General features: G+C 56.9%; 2 protein-coding genes across 10 annotated transcripts in view; both read right to left on the bottom strand.

Annotated features, from left to right (window-relative positions):
• Positions 1-909: 909 nt before the first annotated feature.
• Positions 910-5,721, bottom strand: FOXJ1 (forkhead box J1). Its single transcript, XM_069543909.1, has 3 exons — positions 5,578-5,721; positions 4,365-5,030; positions 910-2,688 (listed from the first exon to the last, which is right to left on the bottom strand). The coding sequence occupies exons 2-3, from the start codon at positions 4,860-4,862 to the stop codon at positions 1,921-1,923; spliced, it is 1,266 nt and encodes a 421-aa protein (XP_069400010.1). The 5' UTR covers positions 4,863-5,030; positions 5,578-5,721; the 3' UTR covers positions 910-1,920.
• Positions 5,722-6,894: 1,173 nt separating this feature from the next.
• RNF157 (ring finger protein 157) overlaps positions 6,895-20,939 on the bottom strand; it is an 80,466-nt gene continuing 66,421 nt past the window's right edge. For 6 of the 9 annotated variants that reach the window (XM_069542111.1, XM_069542112.1, XM_070289215.1 and 3 more), the window contains 5 exons: positions 20,277-20,388; positions 19,503-19,675; positions 19,153-19,218; positions 18,288-18,336; positions 16,440-17,725 (listed from right to left, as the gene is read on the bottom strand). In XM_069542111.1, coding sequence (XP_069398212.1) covers positions 17,463-17,725; positions 18,288-18,336; positions 19,153-19,218; positions 19,503-19,675; positions 20,277-20,388 — 663 coding nt within the window. In that variant the 3' untranslated portion in view covers positions 16,440-17,462. Of the gene's footprint in view, positions 9,863-11,835; positions 11,914-15,857; positions 15,969-16,439; positions 17,726-18,287; positions 18,337-19,152; positions 19,219-19,502; positions 19,676-20,276; positions 20,389-20,939 lie in introns of those variants that run through there. The other 3 variants (XM_069542113.1, XM_069542114.1, XM_069542115.1) reach the window with 2 other exon arrangements.

Below are 20,939 nucleotides of genomic sequence, written 5' to 3'. Positions count from 1 at the left end.
TGCCAGGTTGGCCAGGAGCCAGCCTTGAGTGCAGGGAAAGAAAGGGGCTTCGGGAAAAAGGGGTCCGTGGAAGCTGGGCAGGATTGTGTGGGACAGTGCCTCTGTTTGTGCCTGCCTCTGTGTGTGTGTGTGTGTGCTCACGTGTGCTGGGGCAAGGGGCTGTGCTGGCAGGGCTGGGGGGGGCCGGGGGTGGGGAGTGATGGGTTCCAGGCAAAGCTGGGGCGAGGGGGTTGAAAGGTGTCTGCTGAGTGTCACCCATTTCCTGTGCCTCAGTTTCCCCATCAGAACTCTGGTAGGTTGCTTCCTCACAGGGTGGAACCTGATGGTGGGAGAGTAGGGTCTAGGCACTCTGTCATCTTTCCTGGTGGCCTTCCTCACCCCCAGTCTGCATTGGAGGGAAGGTGCCCGGTGGGGTGATTGCACCAGGGTGGGAAGGGCCCTGGCGCTGGGGCCCTCTGACCTCACCCCGTCCCTACAGAAAGGGACCGAGGAGGGGAGGAGCTGGAGACAGGCCCAGGCGAGGACCGCAGGCGAGCCTGGGCAGGCCCTCGTGGTGGGGGAGTTGGGGGACGTGAACCGAGCCCTGGGCAAGCCGGGCCTTTGTGAGTCCCCAGGGCCAGGGAGGGGGCTGTTTCTCCTTTGCTGCCCTCCCACTGGGGACTATAGGTGCTGTCTCCGCACTGCACAGATAGAGGCACTAAGGCCTGGCTGCAGGGGACCCCCCCCACCCCCAGGGCTGCCTCTCAGTCCTTGTCTCTGGGGACACAGAGGTCATGAGGAGGGCATCAGCTGGCACTCTGCAGGCCTTTGGTACCCCCCTATCTTCCTCCCAGCCATTTCCCCTTGGCAGTGAAGCCCCCCAAAATACTGACCCCCACTTTCCCCCAAACAAATTTGCAAGCAGGTCCATTTAAAATTTTTTAAAAGCTTTATTTTTAAAAATGTTTTACTGTAAATAACTTTTCATGAAAAAGTTAAGTTGCCTCACGGGGCAGGAGGGTGGATGTGGGACACAGCCTAAGGGGCTCAGGGTGGAGCAAGGCACTCCCCTGCACAAGCACAGGCAGGGGGCATGGGGCGATCCCCGGTTTCTTGGTCCCAGTGGTTCTAGCAAGCACCGCGTCGTCCCTCCCGGTTAAGCCTCAGCTATAGCTACACTCACTACATTAGTCTTTCTGTCCCCCCTTCCCTCTGCAGCTTGGCTGCTCCTGTCCCCAATCCCACAGAAACCCAACTCCTCGCTGCTCTCAGCCTCAAGTTGGGCTCAAAGATTAGGGATTTATACCTCTAGAGATGGGGCCAGAAGACCCCAGGGGCCTTAGAAAATCTCCTGGCTCCACCCAGCACCCGGATCTCGGTTCAGTCTCCTCTCTTTGCCCCCCTTCCCCAGCTCCGCCCCACGTACTGCCGGCCAGCCCCAGGGAAGCTTGGCCGGGAGAGGCCTCTAGGGGGTTAATTTGCAGTCACCTAATTAGCATTTGTTGTACCTGGGAACTTTCTCTGGATAGAGACCTGGGGAGGAGAGCTGGAGAGGGAGAAGTCTTGAGGCTAAAATGCTCTGGGGCAGACCCTGTACTGTGGCTTCCAGCTTGGGCAGGGACCCTCCAAGCTGCAGCTCTCAAAGTGAAGGGGCCCGAGTGTGTCCCTGGGGCCGGGAAGAAGTGGATCAATGAAACACTGTGTGTATGGGGGGTTGGGGAGGGCAGGCAGCAATTCTGGTCCTTGGTCCCAGTTCTCAGCCTCCTGGGCTGGAATCTGAGGATGGCCTGGGCTGGGAGCCCTGTGTCCTTGTGGGGTCAGCCTTGGGAGACCTGGCCCAGCCCCTGCCTGGGCAGTAGGGTTTCCATAGGCCTGCACTGGGGGGCAGTCTGGGCCCAGACGTGGGCGCTGTCCGGAGGGGGAGGGGCAGGGCCTGGTTTCTTACAAGAAGGCACCCACGCTGGCCCAGTCGTGCAGGTCAGTGGCCAGGGTGGCATCTCCGGCCTCAAAGAGGGGCTCCGGGGGGAGGCAGCTACTGCCGCTCTCGTCCCAAGGGTGCTGCAGGAAGGATGTGGCCAGGAAGGTCTCGTCGAAGTCCAGGCTGTCGGCAGCCTGCTCCACTGAAGCCCCCCAGGTGGCTGGGCAGTCGATGTGGCGGCCGTGGACGGTGAGGTCCACGTCCCCATGTGAGGCAGGGCTCAGTGGCGGGCTCAGCTCCAGGGTCTCCAGCGAGCCCAGCTCCCCGCCCAGAGTGCCAGCGTCGAAGATGGCCTCCCAGTCAAAGTTGCCCTTGAGGGGTTCCAGCTCGCCCTGCTCCTCCTGGGTGAGCAGCAGGGTGCTGGGGGGCCGAGGGACCTTGGCCACCCGCTTGGGCAGCGGCTGTTTGCGCTTATGCCCGAGCCTGCCCTCGCCTGCGCCCCAGCCCGCCTCCCCAGTGGCCTCCTCGAACTCCCGCAGCAGCTGTTGGGCCTCGGTGTTCACCGTCAGCGGCCCGGCCCATGGGGCGGCGCTGGGCTCTTGTGCGGCCTGGCGGGCGAAGGCTGGGTGGATGTGGACCGGGGGCAGCCGCCGCTTCTTGAAGGCCCCGCTCAGCAGCCGCTCTGCATACTGGGGGTCGATGCGCCAGAAGCCCCCCTTGCCAGGCTCGTCCTTCTCCCGAGGCACCTTGATGAAGCACTTGTTCAGGGACAAGTTGTGGCGGATGGAATTCTGGACACAGGGAGAGAGAAGAGGAGGGTGGGTGAGTGGGCAGGGTAGAAGATGGGGGCCACCCAGTGCCAGTCCCCCCCACCAGCTTCTCTCCAATGGGGGCCGCTGGGAGGGATGGAGGGCGGCAGAGGCGCTGCTCAGACCAGGAGGCTTTGGGACACCAGCCACGGGGCACCGGGAGCCGGGAGTGCTGTCGGGGGCTTTTGTTCCCTGTTGCCAGGATATCTGCCTGCTCAGTCATCCGAGTCCTGAGCCGCAGGATGGCTCTCAGTGCCACCCTGTCCTGCCCTCCCTCCCCTCCCCTGCCGCTTGCGGCCTCTGGCCAAAGGCCTCGGCTCCCCCAGGGCCTGGACAGCCATCTCTCTCTGCCTGGGCCTGGCTGGCCTTCTCTGTTTGTGAAGTGAGTGAGTGGGTGTGAGTGTGTATATGTGTGTGTGTGTGTGGGGGGGTGGAATCTGATGATTTTCCTTGTTTGTAGAGCCGGCCGCTAGCCTGGGCCCTCACTCCCCCGCCACCCCCAACAACCCCCCTCCTCCCATTCCAGGCTCTGAGGCCTCAGTTGATTATTACCCAGCCAAGAGGGCCAAGGGCATAGCACTCATTCCTGGGGCCTCTCAGGCTTGGGGTAGGGTGGCGGGGGTCTCTGGATTCTCACTAAGGTTACAAATGGTACTGCCCCCGGGTCAGGCAAATGTGGAACAGCTTGGAACTGTGATCCTGCGGCCTGTGACACAGGCAGTGATCTGCGCATCCTGGGTCTCTGTCTCCAAGAAGCAGATGATCGAAGATGCTGATGGTCAAATATGCTCAGGGCAAAGTGTGCCCAGCCTCCCATCACTACCCTGCTTAGTTCATGCCTGGGTGCACAGTCCCAACCACGCTGGGGAACAGGGATCTGGGGCTTGGACAGTGGGGCCGGCAGGTGGGTAGTGCCCCCTGGCAAGACTGGGATGTTTACACGGCGGCCTGGGCCCCTTGGCTGCTCTGTGCCAGGTTCTGGAGACCTGGAACATGAAGCCAGTGTGGGAGGCACAGCCCCTGTGGAAAGCACCTGGCTCAGGTAATTGTCCCCCTAGGGAGGTTGATGAGAAGGGCGGGGAGGGGAGTGGTGGCAGGAAACCGGGGAGGGCTTGGGGTGGGGGCTGGGACAACAGCTTTAGGAAGGCCCCACAGCCCTTCCATGGGGGCACAGCTGGCCTTCACACCCCAGAGCACAGCCCCTCTCGCCTCCCCATGCTCCTCCAGCCAACCGAAACCAGGCAGGATGAAGAGCCTGTTTCCCATTCCAGTCCGGCCCTGACAAACTGGCCTGGAGCAGGGTCGTGTCTAGGAATTCTAGGACTTGGGACAAAAATGTGTCCCTCAGTCCATCAACCTCCCTCTAGGGGGCCAGCGTCCACACATAGTTTAGCCCTGGTCTTTGGACTGGGCCTGCTGGACGGGTGACAAGTTCTTTCCACTTGAACCTCAAATTCAACACCCCTAAAGCCCTGTGAACATCCGCCCTCCTTCCTCTCTGAAGTCACAGTGGGGGCAGTTCCAAGCACTGGGCTCCCTAGAGGTCCTTCCTCGACGGCCTTCTTCCCTCGGGCCCTGGCTTGACACGCCTGCGGATCTAGATCCGCGATGAGAGTCCAGCCTGCGAGAGCGTGGGCCGGGCTGGAGGGCCTCCCTACCTGCCAAGTGGGATCAGCGTGGCGGAAGTAGCAGAAGTTGTCCGTGATCCATTTGTAGATGGCCGACAAGGTGATCTTGGTGGCCTTGCTGGCCTGCATGGCCATGCAGATGAGCGTGGCGTAGGAGTAGGGCGGCTTCACGTGCGGGTTGGTGGCGTAGTCCACGTCGTCGGGAGGCGGGGCCTGCAGCCCCGGGGGCGCGCTCCGCGACGTGCACGACGACGTGGGCTTGCCGGGTGTGTGCGGCTGCCCCAGGCAGGCGGGGTCGGCCGCCAGGGGAGACCCCGGCGCGGCCGAGCCTGGCACCTGGTGGTAGCCGTGGGGATCGGTGCCCCCTGAGGGCAGGGCGGGAGCCTTGGCGTTGAGAATAGAGAATTCCTGCAGCCACTGCAGGCTGGTCAGGCTGTCATCCAGAGCGTCGGGCTCCTCCAGGCCGCCCTCCGGCCCGGGCTCCTCCGCCGCCCCTACCCCCGAGAGGCGTAGCCAGCTCTCCGCCATATCTGCGGGGACTCTCCGAGGGGGCGGTCAACATCCACGAGCCGAGCCGAGGGTGGCCGGCCGAGCTCTCTGGCCCGCTGACGCCCGCGGCTCGAGTTACACAGTCTCCCGGAAGAGCGCTTCCATCCCGCGACCCGGGGGTCGCTTCCTCCGAATTGAATGAGGTGCCTGCAGGGACCGTAGCGGGAACTGAGCCCTCTTCCCCCACCCTCGACGAGAGAGTGTGCGCAAGGAGCGGGGGCCTCCTCTAAAATCGTCCCCGCAGCTGGGGAGGATCTTTTACTGCCTTGGTCTGGGAAACAGAAGCTGTGCCCCGTGGTCCAACCTCCGCAGGGTCCGCCTGGCTCTTCCTCTTTGATGTTTTAGAGGAGACTTAATTAGCCAAACGAGGGAAGAGTGTAAGGGACATCCGAAGCCATTCTCTTCTCCCCAAGAGTGGGAAATCAACCCCCCTCCCCTCCCTCCATAACAAATGGAAATGGAGCGAGGGAGCCCAGGAGGGCAGTATCTTTGAAAAGGGCTATTAGGATGAGGGAGCAAGGGGAAGGAAGGAAGGAAACAGGATAGAGGGTTATAGGGGCGCGGGAAGTGAGTGTCCCCCAAACTTCTCTGATGTCGTCCCTCGGGCCCGCCACTTCCGTTGGGGAAGGATGGGAGAGCGGGCTGCTACCGACGCCCTCCCTTTCCGCGGCCGGAAGACCACCCCGTCCCTTACCTGGCTCAGAGCGCAGCACGGGCCAAAGGAATGTTCTGGAAGAAGTTCCTCCCACCCCCTGCGGCTCTCTGACACCCCACCCCCAGCTCGATGGCCCAGCCAGCAGTCCTTGTCACCCCTACGCCCGACGGCGCCTCTCTGAACGCCAGAGGCCGGGGGACCGGCATTAAGTAGCAGCTCCGAAGGCTTCTCCTGCTGCCATGGCGACGCTCCGCCCCTATAAACAGCTTCCGCTTCTGCCATTGGTCAGTGTGTCTCCAAGGGGACCGCGGGTTCTTAACACTCTCTCTGGCGGTAACTCTCTTCGAACTCCCTCCTCCTGCCGCCTTCTCCCGCGCCACGCAGCCCCCTACCCGCCACCCGGTCCCGGCTCCAAACATTCCCGCTCAAGGGCCCCGCGCAGGGTTCGGAGAAGCGCGCGCCTCGGCGCTCCAGCCGAGGCCCCGGGCGCCCCGGGTAGGCCGTCCGCTGCGGGAACCTCACTCCTGCCCTACCCCGCCCCCCTCCCACCTTCCCGTCTGGGCTGCTCCGAGGTGTAGACGGCTCCTGGGACGCAGCCTGGGGCGCGGAGGCCAAGACTGGGAGCGGCTTAGACTCGGGGATCGCGTGCTTGGGGTTTTCCTTTCCTCTCTGGGTTGTGAGTGGCACTTCCGCACGTTTCTGCGGCCTATCCCGGTCTCCCGACCCTGATTGTCGAGTGGTGCCCGCAGGCAGGTCTGACTCTCGATGCCACATGCCGCTTAGGTCCGCAGACACCCCCATGGCGGGTAGGGTAATCATGCTTCCTGGTAAGCGCTCCCTCCCAGCCCCATCCTCAGCAAGATTCCCAGAAGTGGACATCCCAGGAGCTTCTTCGGAAGTGCCTCTCCCTCCCTTCCAGAGAGCCGAGGAAGCTGAGCCAGTGAGTGGTACCCAGAAAACCCATGCCTTTGCCAAATTCTCCTACCAGGATCATTTGCTCCGTTAATTTCACCAGCCTTTAAGTGATGAGGACCAACAGCGGACTGTAGTCCGTTCTCCTCCCTTCTCCCACCCTCCCTCCAGTCACCAGCTTTCCTGCTCTTCAATTATTGAGCAGCTGCAGTTGGAAGTTCTCCGGTTTAAGGGCGGGGGGTTGGGGGTGGGTTAGGGGGAGGGCTCGTTATCACGCCTTTGCACAGGAGCTGTGACCAGGCCAGCAGACAGTCAACTCCCATCCAGAAACGTCTTTCCCTATCCCTTGTCCTAGTTCACTCCTTCATATACAGCTTGTCTTGAAGAAAAATACGAGTGCTAGAGAAAGTGAGACAAACTTTCACAAATAAGCCAGCTGCGCAGTTAACGGCTCTCCTTCCCTTGTCAACAGTTTTATTCATTTTTAAGAATCATGCAGCAATCCATAAATGTTGCATCCTTGACGTCCTCACTGTAGTGTGCCCACAAGTGTACTCCGGGAGTGAGGGGTACACAGATGGCACAACAGGACACGCAGACTCCCACATACTAGGTGTGCAGATCCTAAAGCAAAGTGAGAAACCAGCATGCCAAGATCAGGTGGACAGGACACGAACTCTTCCCAGGGGAGATGGCTTACAGTGTGTGGATCTGTGCCCAGGCGATGCCCCAGCGTGGGCATGACCTCTGGGGGGATGGGACTGGGGAAGGGAAGGAAAAAGGGCTCAGCGAGGAGGCCAGGGTCATGGCATCACTCGAAGTGAGCTCACAGGTGAGTTCAGACCCGAGCATGGCAGGAAGGAACCGCAAACACAGGGGAGTCTGTGGCTTCATGGGAGAAGCCAGGCCCTGTCACAGGTTCTCTGGGTCACCTGCTTACAACATGATGGTCTCCAGATGATGGCTGGGGCATCTGTCCTGTTCCCTGACCAGGCTGAAGACCAGCCTCTCTGGATGGGCTATTTCTAGGGATCTTCCCCACCCCTCCTTCGGTCGGACCATGTGGCATGCAGGGTCTTAGTTCCCAGACCAAGGATCGAACCTGCACCCTCTGCAGTAGAAGTGCAGAGTCTTAACCACTGGAGCACCAGGGAAAGTTCTACTTGCCAAAGAGCTAAATGAGAGCAGAGAGGTGGGGGGCTTGGGGAGAGAGCAGGAACTGTCTGAGAAACAGGCATGAAGAGCCATTTCTCACCCAGGTCAGTCTTGGTTATCGAGCCAAGGCCTTGAGGAATCTGAGCTTCTTCCTGGGAGAAGGCAGACCCTCCAGAAAGGGTGAAGACAATGGCTTCCTCTTAGGGTTCCTGGCCGTTGTGGCTACTGTTTACCTGCCTCTCCTTCATCTCAAGTAACAGCACACTGTGAATACTACCTGCCGGGAGAGCAGGTGGGTCTGAATGCCACCACCCCAGGCTCAGGGAGGTCCCATTCCCTAATGTTTCTGGGGCTCAAACTTCAGGGAAATCAGTAAGTGGGGTTATTGCTCATATCTTAAATAAGATAGGGGCCATACAAATGTTTCGAGGAGAGAAAGGACATGAAGTGGGGCCTGAAACAGCAGAATCCACTGCATGATTGCAGAGAAGGTGGATGTGGGAAACTCAAGACAGAGGCAGACTCAGGCTTGGTTTGTGTAGTGTCTGTTGGGACTACAGGCCTCCCCGTCCCCCAGAGTAGGATGTGAACCACAGCCACCAGACAGTGTGCGGGTCACCACCCGCCTGGCAGCGCAAATAACTACACAGAAGGTGCAAAAGGTCCCCTGGGCTTGGGAAGGACCTGAAAAGTTCTTCGAGGGTCACAATACCACTATTAATTCAGGTCATCGTGGTGGACGTATCCTAGGGCTCTGTCAATCACATCTCTGCCTCACAAACTTTTGGATCCAGCTTTGCTTCCCAGTCTCAGGCTCCACTAAACAACGACCTCTTCCAAAAGCCGGCAGGTAGCACATCTATCTGAGAGCTGGGAGGAACCCACTGACAACACCAGTGTGGAGGCAGGAACAGCCAACAGCTTACGGTCTGGCCTTGCTGTTTCAGGGTGTCAGTTATATGTCCTACACGGACTGCGGTGGGGTGGGGTGGATACATGGTTTGAACAATACCTCTAAATCTCTAATGAGCCTATGGAAGGTAGTACCTCCCCCATCAGACTCAGCAGACCTGGGGGGGGGGGCAGAGGAGGACAACAGGTGGGGAGGGGAGCCCCCTGGATTACCCCTGGCCCCAGCTCAGCCCTTTCCCCAACTTCCTTTGGGGCTCCTGGGCACCAATTGAGAATCACCAGTCCACCCCTTCTCTCAACCTGTTTCTTCAACTATTTAAGAAAAGGGGGTGGAGATGGCTACAGTGGGGATAAGAAGGCCACTTGACAGGGCGGTAGTGATGAAACGTGATACCACACAACAGCTCCTAACATGTGCCTGGCACATAGAAGGGGTTAAACTGTTTCTGTGGTGTCACCTTAGGATGGAGTCCCAGGCCTTCTTGAGTGCACCTGATCATAAATAACCCTCCGGAAGGGAGCCATGTAACTAAGGGATCCTCAGATTCAAGCATGATTTAGCCTCCTTCCTAAGCAGACAGACACATGAGGCACTGCCTCTGCCACCAGAAAGAAGCAAGAACTGTTTTCCCAACCAACCTTCCAGTGGTTGCCACTGTTCACTGTCCTGGAGAAAGGACCTCCTAACGCTTTTCGAGGGGGAACTCCACCTCTTGTGCCATATGGCTTTCCCTTTTCGCAGGAGTCATCCCCCAACCCCCACCCCGAACTAGAAGTTTCAGATTGGTCATGATGTCCCAGAGACCAGAAAATGCCAGGTGTCTGTAACGAAGTCACACAAACTCCAAGTCCTCTTGGTCTACCCGCCTAAGGAGACAAAAGATGCACAAGAAACAACTGGTCCACGGGCCTCAGCTCCACCTGAAGGTCAGGATTCAGTGGAAACGTTTTCAAAAAGTCTCTGCAGAGGGTCTCAGGAGCTGCAGTTCATCCCGTGGCTTTAGCCCTCAAGGAGCAAGGAGGCTTCTGGTCCCTTCTGAGGGGAAGGATCATGACTGCGGAAGGCTGGGAGAAGGAGCAGGCGCCCTCAAGCATCCAGCTTCCACGTGGGTCTAAAGCATCTCCACGTGTCTTGCTGAGGATGCCCAGCAGGTCAGCGGTGCAGTGAGGCCAGGAAGGGATGCGAGGACAGGAGGGGGCCCCTGGCATACAGGCCGGGGTTCTCAGACGGCCAGAGGCCCCCACACGCAGGGCCTGTCCTCGGGGTCCTCCAGGCTTCCGGAGGACAAGCGCCGGCGCTGCGTGTTCCGATGACTCACCACGTTGTCATCGGCCTGCCAGGCACCTGAGAAGAGAAATGCAAGGTTACTCGAGCTGGACCTCCGGATCGGTCCAGATGGTGTCCCCAGCAGGGCAGCCTGGGAGTTCGGCACGAAAACTGGCAGGCTGCCCATTACTTGGAGCTCCCACGGTGTGCCAACCACAGCACGTGAGGAATCAGGAGCAGTGGTGCCCACTGGGCCAGGGACAGTCACAGACACTGGGGCCCACAATGGTGGGACACATGGGATGGTCCCTGTTTTGTAGGACCTTGCCCTAGGACCCACGTTTGTATCTTTATTTGGCCTTAAAGTTTGCTTCAGTGTAACCGCAGACAAGGGTCTAGCTGAGATTTTCGTGAGGCAGGAGGAAGTGAATGGGACGGAGAAGAATGTGTTAATTTGGGCCCAGAGTTGATGTTTGCTGTGGGGGCCAGGGTGGAGCAGGAAGTGCTTGGCTGCCCAGAGGGTGCCAGGGACTGAATGGCAAGGGGGAGAACAGTGCAGTAGCCATTCCTCTCTTTCTGCACCCAAACAGTCCACTGAGGTTTGCTATCAGCTGGTGCCATCCACCTCAGGAGATATTAGCCCCAGAGCCGTGGGGTCCCATGAGCACCATCCCCTAAACTCATCATCCTGTCCCCAGTCCACAGCTCCTGCACAAGAAGCACCGGCTGCCCACGCTGGAAACGCCCACAGCCCTGGGTTGGGGCTTCTCTCTCCTTTGTGCTGTGTATCCAGTCACCACCTCTGGCTTGTTCACCCTCTGCTGCTGTTTAGTCCCTAAATCATGTCCGAGTCATTGCGACCCCACACACTGTAGCCCGCCAGGCTCCTCTGTCCATGGAATCTTCAGGTAAGAGTATTGGGGCAGGTTGCCATTTCCTTCTCCAGGAGATCTTTCCGACCCAGGGATCGTTGAACCCAGGTCTCCCGCTTGGCAGGAAGGATTCTTTACCGCTGAGCCACCAAGCAAGGGCTGTGCACTCTCTAGTCATGTCTAAATCAGTAAGTCAGAAAACTGTGTACACCCCCAACTTGTAACATACTGACTGTGTGACCCTGGGCAGGTCATTGTACTTGGAGTTCCAGTTTTCCCATCTATCAGACGGAAATGAGTACTTAGCCCCCAGAGTTGCTGGGAGAGTTAAGTGAGGTGACACGGCAGAGTGCTGAGCAGGGTGCCTGATTCTTAGAATGTGCTCGACAGCCAGGCCCACCCCCAGCCTTGTTCAGGTTCATCTCCCCTCAGCAGGCCTCCAGCCCACAGACTGGCTCCATCCATTCATTATTCCCTCCAGTGCAGCGAGAAACTCCTTCCAGGGGAGAAGAGGAAGCCCTAACCCCCTGGAGTTGGGGAAAGCCATTCAACCTCTGGCCTGAGAACCTCTGAGCCACCTCTCCCAGCTTGTCCCACACGACCCCCCAGCCGAAGAGGGTCCAACGTGTACCGACTTCCTCCCCCACTGCCCCCCTCCTCATGCCGTGAAAACTGCTGAATCCTTGAATTCCTCCATTGCACTGTGACCTTCTCCTGGGCAGAGCCAAGAGCCACACCTGGCCCAGCAGGGGGCTCATTCAGAGGACAGAGCCCGTGACCCCGGACTGGAGGCCTGAGGCTCAGTATATTCTCCTGTGATGGAGGCCACTCATGAGGGTCTGGGGTCAGCCTTCAGTTAAGCCAGCCCAAGACACGAAACCCTTTAATGGCGGAAACACTAGGATTAAGTGGGTAGAAACTGAGTATTTCGCATAAATGTCCTGGTGCAATCATCCATCCTAAACCTCTGATACTACCCTGCAGAGGTGGACCCTGGGCCAGAGGAGTCCGTGGGACAGAAAATCGTTAGGTATCTCTCGCAGCCAGACAGAATGTGGGGGTCCCTATTCCCTGGAGGCACCGCAGTCTGGCACCCTCTAAGGATGGCCCTCTAAGTGTGACGGCATGACGAGTAGGCCAGATCGCCCTTCTAAGTTAAGAACCCCCAGAGACAGTGAGTTGTTTGTTCAAGTATATAATTTGGTAGAACTCATACCTATTCCTCAATGTTTAGGGGGCAGGACTCCGGAACGGCGGCTGTTTGGTGGGAAAGACCAAAAGCAAATGGTAAACGAGAGAGAAGACACACAGACACACACGCATGTGCAAAGTCAAACGCCTCCACTACACGGCTACCACCACCAGCTGCCAGGTCTGAATGCCTGAGTCCTTGCTACCAACGCCACTGGTCCAGTTCCTGAGCCAGGGCGCACACATGGCTCCTTCTGAAACCACCTCAAGCCTCTGTGCTCCTGGGCTTCGTGACAGTACCCTTTCTTCTAAAAAGGGCCCCTGCTGGACCCATGGCCAAACCCTGCTGCTGCTTGGCTCCTCCTGTTCAGAGGGAGAGCCTGGGTGCAGCAGGTAAGCCATTCTGTTCAGCCCTCAGCCAGAAAAGGGAGCCTGGAGATTCAGGATCTTTCAGCAGGGGTAGAGAAAGGTGCTGCTCGCTCAATTCCATCCTGGGGACTCAGAAATGGGAGAGTGGAGAGACCTCTAGAGGCAGATTTGAGAAGCACATCCAGGGTGCTTTTTCATACCCACTCCTGTCTTTCAAAGTGTTAGTCACTCAGTCACGTTAACTCTTTTCGACCCCATGGACTGTAGCCCACCAGGCTCCTCTGTCCATGGAATTTTCCGGGCAAGGATACTGAAGTGGTTGCCATTCCCTTCTCCGGGGGATCTTCCCAACCCAGGGATCGAACTCCAGTCTCCTACATTGTAGGCAGATTCCTTACTGTCTGAACCATCTTCCCGTCTCTGCCCAGCCACTAATTAAATATAAGGGCTGTAACAGCTCTGACCATCCTGTAGAGTCTCTCCAGGAAAAGAGGATGTTCACTTCAATTTTTCCTTAGTATCTGGGAAGTGTAACCCTTCCTAGTAGCGTATTCGTCTTGGGTTATTTCGGGTCACCATAGGTACTTTTTTGTTTTCTTTTTTTCTGGTCATGCTGCACGGTTTCGGGGATCTTAGTTCCCTAACCAGGGATCGGACCTGGGCCATAGCAGTAAAATCGCCAAGTCCTAACTACTGGACTGCCAGGGAATTCCCTCCATAAGTATTTTACATTTCTTTGGCGATGCCCACTCCTGTACAATGCAGTTATTTAAAAACATTTGTATTACTAAACCAAATTATCTTTGCTTTTCCCCACCACTCCCCAGAGCCTTTTCACAGAACTGTCAACCAGTCCCCTGACTACTATCCTGCCACTTGTGTGATAGGCCATCCTATTCCTTGCAACCACATCTACCTAGCACGCATTCTTATCTGCTCACCACCTACCCCTCTCAACTCAGATTTCCTCCCTTTGGGAATCTTTCAGAACAACCTCAGAATATACCATATTCTCACACCTCCCCTTAGTTTTGGGTCCAAGAAGATCCAGAAGCTTCTTAGAGAAAGAGGGGCTGGATTGACACAGGTGCTCTCTCAGCATCACTCCCACATGGGTGATGAGAGCGGGGAGGATGGGGACGTGAGCGGTCCTTGCTGCCAGCTGGGAATCCTGGCAGAGCACGTATGTGGCTGGGGGCGGTAGACCGTGGGATATTGCTGGGGCTCTGCTGCTTGTGGGCCCTCTGTGAGGGGACTGACGTCCTTGTAGAGAGGAAGACCCAGTGCCTGAGAAGCTGTCCTGGCGGCCAAGCCAGCCTGAAGTCCCTCAGTCATAGGATGGAACTCCGAACTTCCAGCTGAGTGTGATGAAGCCTGCCTATTCCATGGGACCTACCAAAGTGGGTACTTCTGTCATTAACCTGACAGATCCTTCCAGAGAGTTCCCCAGCACTTTGCTACCAGTGTGATGCTAACAGTGGAACTGGAGAAACATTTACCGAGAGAGCAGATGCACTTGCCCTCTCCCATAAGAGCCTTTGAGACCTCTGGGTGAAGCTACGTAGGGACCCCTTATGCCTGGGCCCAGAGCAGCCGCCCCAGCCATGTGCCTTCACGTCTGGCCCGAACGGTGAACTCGGTTTAATCTGAGAATGGCTGGCTCCCGAGATCACCATAAGGAATCCCAGGTTTCATGCCCCTCCTGCAAGCCCAGAGTGGAATAAAGATCTACCAGCAGGCTGGCCAGAGGGAGGCAGGGAGAGGAGGAAGCAGACAGAATGGGATCAGTTTCCACCAGCACGCTTGGCTGAAACAATTCCCAGCAGCTCCCTCTGCCAAAAAATGAGGGTGGGAAGTGGGGGGGCCCCGGGGCGAGGCAGGAACCTAGATTTCTCTCTTAAAGCCCAGTGTGCACAGCTGCTACAGACACAGGGCAGAGTGAGGGCAGAGATGTCATCTTCCCCAAAGCGAAAGTGTTAAATCACTCAGTCGTGTTTGACTGTTTGTGATCCCATGGACTCACCTGGCTCCTCTGTCCATGGGATTCTCCAGGCTACAATACTGGAGTGGGTAAGCCATGCCCTTCTCCGGGGGAATCTTCCCAACCCAGGGATCAAACCTGGGTCTCCTGCATTGTGGGTAGATTCTTTACCATCTGAGCCAACAGGGAACCTCTGGTCATCTTCCCCAACTACTGACCAAAGCAAATTCTTCCCGTAACCTTTGCCCCAGACTCATCTACACTTTTGCGGAACAGGGATTCATCTATTCTTACAAATTTTTTCTTGAAAAAAATCACAGCATGTGGAATACAGGCCCTTGCCAGTTAAGAACGGAAGGCCCAGCTTAGAGCCTCTTGGGTGTGCGCACGCCCAGCAAGCTCAGGGTCAGGCACGAGTGAACATGAACTTTCACAGAGTCTGGATAACATAAATGAGTTTCAAAATAAACAAACCGGACAAACAGACTTACAAATTTGGCAAAAAGACATGAGAAACACATGGACAGAAAGAAGCCAGGTAAGGAGTGGGAAGGCAGGAATGAAGTGGACCCTGGGCCCCAGCTGCTCCCAGCACAGACTTGGCAGGGTTAGCACTAAGTGGGGAGGTGTCTCTGGGAATTATAACTTCCCCTGCCACAAGCCTGCGTGGGGCCAAAGGAGTGAGGACCCAGGTCTTCCACAGGCTGATGGAGAGTGGCAACCACAGGAGGCTGTCCCTCCAGCCCCTAGCCATGTCGCCGAGCTAGTAAAGCACTGGACCCACGACAAAGACGTGGCTGTCCTGAAGCGAAGGAAGTCTTCGTTTCAGGGCACTTTAAAAGATTACAGAACCACACAATGTGAAGGCAATCTCTGCCGTGAACCCAGGAGAGGCAATTTCTACCTAGTTCACTGGGCCAGATGTGGCTTTAGAGGCCTGTTGGTGGAGCCCTTGTAAGCAAGGAGTAGAGGGACCTCAGTGCCTGGAGTGTGGCCGATAGCTGGGCTTCTTCGTGAGAATGTATCCCAGATTCAGTTTAGCGTTGTGGGAACACATCAGGGGCACCCTGATGTCCCTGGGAGAGGGCCAACTGAGTTAAGGCTCCAGGGAGAGGAGGCACCTTCCACCCCTCATCTCTCCTCTGGGATCCACATCCAGTGAGCATAAGGCAACTAGTGGTCACCCAGGCCTCCCTGGGTCACAGAGCCATTCGCTCATCTATGAAACGCTGACTCTCAAATTCCTCTCTGATCCTAACAATCCATGATTCTCTGCGGAATTGCAAGTTCCCTTTTCAAGGGCTCAGGGCTCTCTGAGACTTTCTCACAGAGGTGGTTGGTGTCTGCCTCCAAAGCTGCTGATAAAAGCAAGACGTGGCCCCCTGCCATGGGATCTGTAAGACTGTGATGGATGCGCCCTGTCAGGCCAAATCGGAAGAACTGGGAGGGATTTTTGCCCCTTTTCTTCCTGCTCAGAGCAGGGGTCTCTCTTTGCTCAAGGACTCTCCTTTCAGCAACTGGCTTCCAGCATCTTAGCAAAGCCCATGCCTTCTTGCAGGAACTCCAGGGCAGGAGGTGGGTGTCCCAGGGTGAGAGCAGGGGTGCGAGCAGGGGAGGGAGCATCTCCCACCAAGTTCATGTTCAGCAGACTGCCACTCACCGGGTAAGCAGACCTCAGAGCACAGCTTATTGTCCAGTGCTTTCACGCTGGCGATGTCAAAGTCATTGTTATTGTCACACTCCATACCTAGAAATGCGCATGTCCTCTGGCCTGTAACGGAGTTAAGGCAGTTAGAGAGGGGCTGGCTGTGTTTTTTCTCTGCTTTGCTGTCCTTAAAATAAAAATCTTAAGGATGGAGACAAAAAAAAAGAAAAATCATATCATATGTTAAAAAAAAAAAAAGACAGTAATTAAGTGGGTAAAGAGTGGACAAAAAAGGAATTAAATTGTTTGTGTTCTCCTGTCCTGCTGTTTCTTTAACAGGCTCCTTTCCAGCCTTTGTTCCTGGGAAGTCAGACCTTGGGGAGGGCTGCAGGATGTGTGCCCAGGCCCAGAGCAGGACTAAGTCAGGCTGGGAAGAGCTGGGGGAGCCACCAGAGAAGCAACTCCGCCTCTGGCCCATGACTGTGGGTTTGTATGGGGTGCGTTTATGACCACAAGGCTCTGGGAAATGGCTAATACATAGAACATCAATTAAAGCTCTTTGGTTCCATAATTTTGCCCATCAAATCAAAGGATCGCTTAGTTCACAAAATTATGATTTATTTTCTGATGAGGCTTAATTTGTTATTCTGAGTATGTTTTAAGGCAGCAGTCCCCAACCTTTTCAGCACCAGGGACTGGTTTCCTGGAAGACAGTTTTTTCACATACCAGAGGGTGGTGGGGGATGGTTTCAGGATGATTCAAGCTCATTACATTTATCATGCACTTTATTTCTATTATTATTACATCAGCTGCACCTCAGATCATCAGGCATTAGATGCTGGAAGTTGGGGACCCCTATTCTAAGGGACTGACCAGAAACCTACAGTCATGTAAGATGGGGACAGTTTTGGATGTTATTTTTTTCAAGACTCTCCCCTCTTTTTTTTCTTGGTGGAAGGGAGAGGAAAAAACATACAGCTACAGTGCTGGGCTGGGCAGAAACCACTTGCTGCCCTGCACTTTCCAGAAGCTAGTATTAACTGCCAGGGCGACAATCACAATGGGGAACTCAACCCTCAAGACATCAACTGCAGCGCACCCTGCTTGGCGCAGTCTGCTTTGCCACGCTCCTCCTCCCGGGCTCCCCGGCCAGGTGGGAGCGGTCCAAGGTGCGAGCGCTGCCCCATCCCGCCCCCCACCCCCCGCAACAGCCAGCGCTAAAGCAGAAGCGACTAGCGTGACACCTGCCTCCAGGCTGGGATCCAGGTCTGCTTCGGAGGTCACCCTTCCGCGGAGGCGCCTCAGAGCAGCGGAGGGAGACACCGGTTCCTGGGCCGCCGGGTCCTCCCCTCCCAGGTGGGAGTGCCAGCCCCGCCCAATCTGCTTCCCTGCCCTGCCTGTAGGTCTGCTCTAGGTTTACTAGAAACAAATTTCTTCCCCCTGAAGATATGAATGACCTTATTTACAAAACAGAAATAGAGTTGCAGATGTAGAAAGCAAACTTATGGTTGGGAGGGGGAAGAGGAGGAGGGCTAAACTGCGAGATTGGGATTGATATATACACACTGCTGCTGCTGCTGCTGCTGCTGCTGCTGCGGCTGCTGCTGCTGCGACTGCTGCTAAATCGCTTCAGTCGTGTCCAACTCTGCGACCCCATAGACAGCAGCCCACCAGGTTCCCCCGTCCTTGGGATTCTCCAGGTAAGAACACTGGAGTGGGTTGCCATTTCCTTCTCCAATGCATGAAAGTGAAAAGTGAAAGTGAAGTCGCTCAGTCGTGTCCGACTCATTGTGACTCCATGGGCTGCAGCCCACCAGGCTCCTCCATCCATGGGATTTTCCAGGCAAGAGTACTGGAGTGGAGTGCCATTGCAAATTGAGACCTAAATGACAGTCAAGAGAGTCGGCCCAATAGCTTACAGAACACTGCCCTGCCCTGACTGCCGAAGCCTCTCCTCCAGCCTTCACTGTGCCCGCTGCTGCTAAGGCCCCTCTGCTACTGTAACAACAGCCCTTTTCTTCACTAAAGCAAAACCAGACCTACTGCCTGCAGTCCTTCCCACCAAGTGATGGAAACTGCCCTCTGCTCCTGCTGCAGCTCAGCTCCAGGGCTGCGCAACCAGCTCCATGAGACTCCGCTGAGAAGCAGGAAGGAAGGTGAAGGCAGCTGCCCAAGAAGCTTCAGAATCTACTCCACGCAGACGGAGAACCACCTGAATGATATCTTCTGCAGCCTTGGCTCAGGGGCCCGGAAAAAGCGGGAAGGCCACTGAGGTCCTCGGATTCCCTGCTGGCTTTTTGCTGTTTCATCAAGAAGACAACATCTCTCCAAAGCCACACCCTTGAGCAGTGCCACCCAGTCCCACCAGTGCCCCTTTCTGTGCCATTTAGCGAATACCCAGGAAAGAAATATGGTAACAGGGAGCCAAAGACCAGGTCTTTTACCATCTTCCTGTGTGGGCGATGCGTCCTCTTCCTCTAGAACATCGTTCCCCTAGGACGGAAGGAAGGTGCTATGAGTCCAGGAAGCAGAGACATGAGCGTACCGACTGGCTGAAAACAGCGCTAACCAGCCTCCTGGTCTCTGTGTGCTTCCCATCCACGTGAGACGGCGCGGAGGCCCAGCAGAGGCAGATTTTGCCTGGTGAGACAGGATCAGCCTGTAGGGACCAGGTCTGAGGCACATTACAGACGGATCCTAGGACTCTCAAGAATAGCCTAGGTAATAGTTTAGCTCACACTGTCTAAGGTGGATGTCGAAGTTGTGAATTGAAAAAGCAAACTGTGAGGTCAAAGCACCTTCAGAAATTCCTTAGGATCCCAAACCCTGTCCAGGTATGCCTTTGAGAACTCGTGGCTCAAAAAAAAAGTTCTGGCGTCCTCACTGTGAGCCGAATGCTCCTATAAGGCCCCACCGCTGGGTCTGAGCACTTCTCATGCTGAATTACAATCCTGACTCCTCCACCGGATGGAGCTCCTGGATGGGTGGAGTGGGTGACAGGCGGGCAAAAGCCACGTCACTCGGTTGGTGTCCCCCCAGTGCCAGGAAGCACCTGTGAGCCGGCTGTCCCGGGCGAATGGAGGACAAACACCCTCTCGAGGGTCTGGCCTGGAAGACTTCCCACTAGAACTCTCTGCACGCCTGTTACACTGAGACCAGTGCCCTCGCTAATCGGGCAGTCCTTCGGCTCTGCACCCGCCTCTTAACAGGCTTCTTCCAGAACAGCTCCCATCCCATTCGCACCCTCTGCCAGCACCGAAGGCCCCTAGACTAGGGAGGGGGCACCACCGTCCTCTGCCTGGCTGTTACCTCTGCGTCCTGCTCCTCAGCGGCGAGGCCCATGAAGTTGCAGTCTGGAGATGCCGCGGGCGTCACCTGCAGAAGAGCAGCGAAAATCAAGGTGCAGACACCACCAGCTCACCTCCCCAGTTTGCCTGGCAGCAAGCCCAAACCACGTCCTCAGGACAGAAGTGGTGCCAAACCAAAGAGCAGACACGAGGGTGTCTTTGACTTAAGGACGGGGCACCCTGTTTTCTGAAGCTCCCTTCCCGGGGGCACCGGGGGGGCTTTGTGATCTCCCTGGCAGACCCTGGGTCGAGCTGCTTGGGATGAGCCTGCAGAGCCAGAGCGGCAAGGGCCATCCCATGTCCCCCGCTTACCTCTTCTTCATCTGAGGGGGTCCTGCTGGCGGCCCGGGGGGAGGGGAGGGCCTCCCCCTCCTCTTCTGTGCCAGGGGCGATGTAGGAGCCGGACATGGAGGAGACGGTATCGGTGCTGCTCTGGGAGGACACCATGGACATGACCGACTGGGCCAGACTGCTGCTGGCAGGGTCTTTGGAGACAGGAGTTGGGCGGGGGAGGAGATGGAGGTCAGACACAGCTGCCGTGAACCGACGGGGAGCAGGGTTCTCTCCCCGCACCCGGGGGCTGTGAGGACCGTGGCAGCCCGGCCTCGCCCTCACCAAACAGTGTTTAGATTTAAGGTTTGCCAAGGTTTGGCTCCTTTACACTTTATTTAAGTTTAAATTTTTTCTTTTTGGCCATGCTGTGGGCCACGCAGGATCCTAGGTCCCCGACCAGGGATCAAACCTGAGCCCCTGGCATTGGAAGCTCGGAGTCTGAATCACTGGACCCCAGGGAAGTCCTTATCCTTTACATTTTAGAGCTCTGAACTCAACCTCAGGGGTGGGGGATTTGCTTTTCCCTGTCACAATGTTAAAAGAAACCTTCCGACAGCAGCACTGGGAGCAAGTTACCTGCCTCCCCCCTAGCTGGGGGGCGAGACCACCCTCTCAGTGCGAGACACCGAGTCCCGCTTCCCCCTCAAGTCGGGCCCTGCTCGGTGTGGCCACTGAGGTATCACTTGGCTGCTTGCCCAGTCCAGCCCGGAGGAAATACGAGAAGCGCCATGGACTCCAGCCCTCCTCAGGTACCTTCTGGGGAGGAAATCGTGGAGGAGAGTGGAGTTCCCGTGCAGGACGACTGGTCAATAGCTCCTGACGATGACAGGGTCAGGTTCTCACTTTCTGGGGTGACACTGCATTCCTGGGGAGAGGCAGAGTCAGAGGGAAGGAGTCAGGGCAGGGGGCCTGGGCGAGGGATGGCGGGGGGTGACATGCGAGGCAGGGCTGGTTTCTCCTCTGTCACCAGTCCTCTGCAGCCCTGACCAGGGCTGGCTGGCTGTCTCCCCGGGGAGGTGCGAGTGCCTCCTGCCCGAGCCCCAGCACCTGCTGGAGCCACACAAAGACGGCAGCTCAGATGACCCAGGTCAGCTGTGACACGGGAGCACCCAGGCTTCCCCAGGATTGCAAACAGCTCTCCTTCTGAAGGGGAAGAACACAAAACCAGTCGAGGCCCTGGAGCCCTCCTGGGCTTCTCCTCTGGGGTGGGGGGGTTGGTTCCAGCTCGATGGATCTAACATAAGCACCATCTCCCTCCCCAGCCCACACCGGCCCCCCACGCCCACCCCGCCATCTGTCACCTGGGCTCATAACCTCAGTCCACCCCGGGCAGATGCAAAGGTCTGTTGGTTCTCTCTCCTCCAGGAATTCTTCTCGTGAACTGTAGTGCAGACGTTCCCCCTGCCTAGCTCTGTC

The sequence above is a fragment of the Ovis canadensis genome, chromosome 11, assembly GCF_042477335.2.
Source record: "Ovis canadensis isolate MfBH-ARS-UI-01 breed Bighorn chromosome 11, ARS-UI_OviCan_v2, whole genome shotgun sequence".
In the NCBI taxonomy this organism is placed as follows: Eukaryota; Metazoa; Chordata; class Mammalia; order Artiodactyla; family Bovidae; genus Ovis; species Ovis canadensis.
Note: the sequence above shows the minus strand (reverse complement) of the source record. Positions and strands in the feature narration are given on the sequence as shown.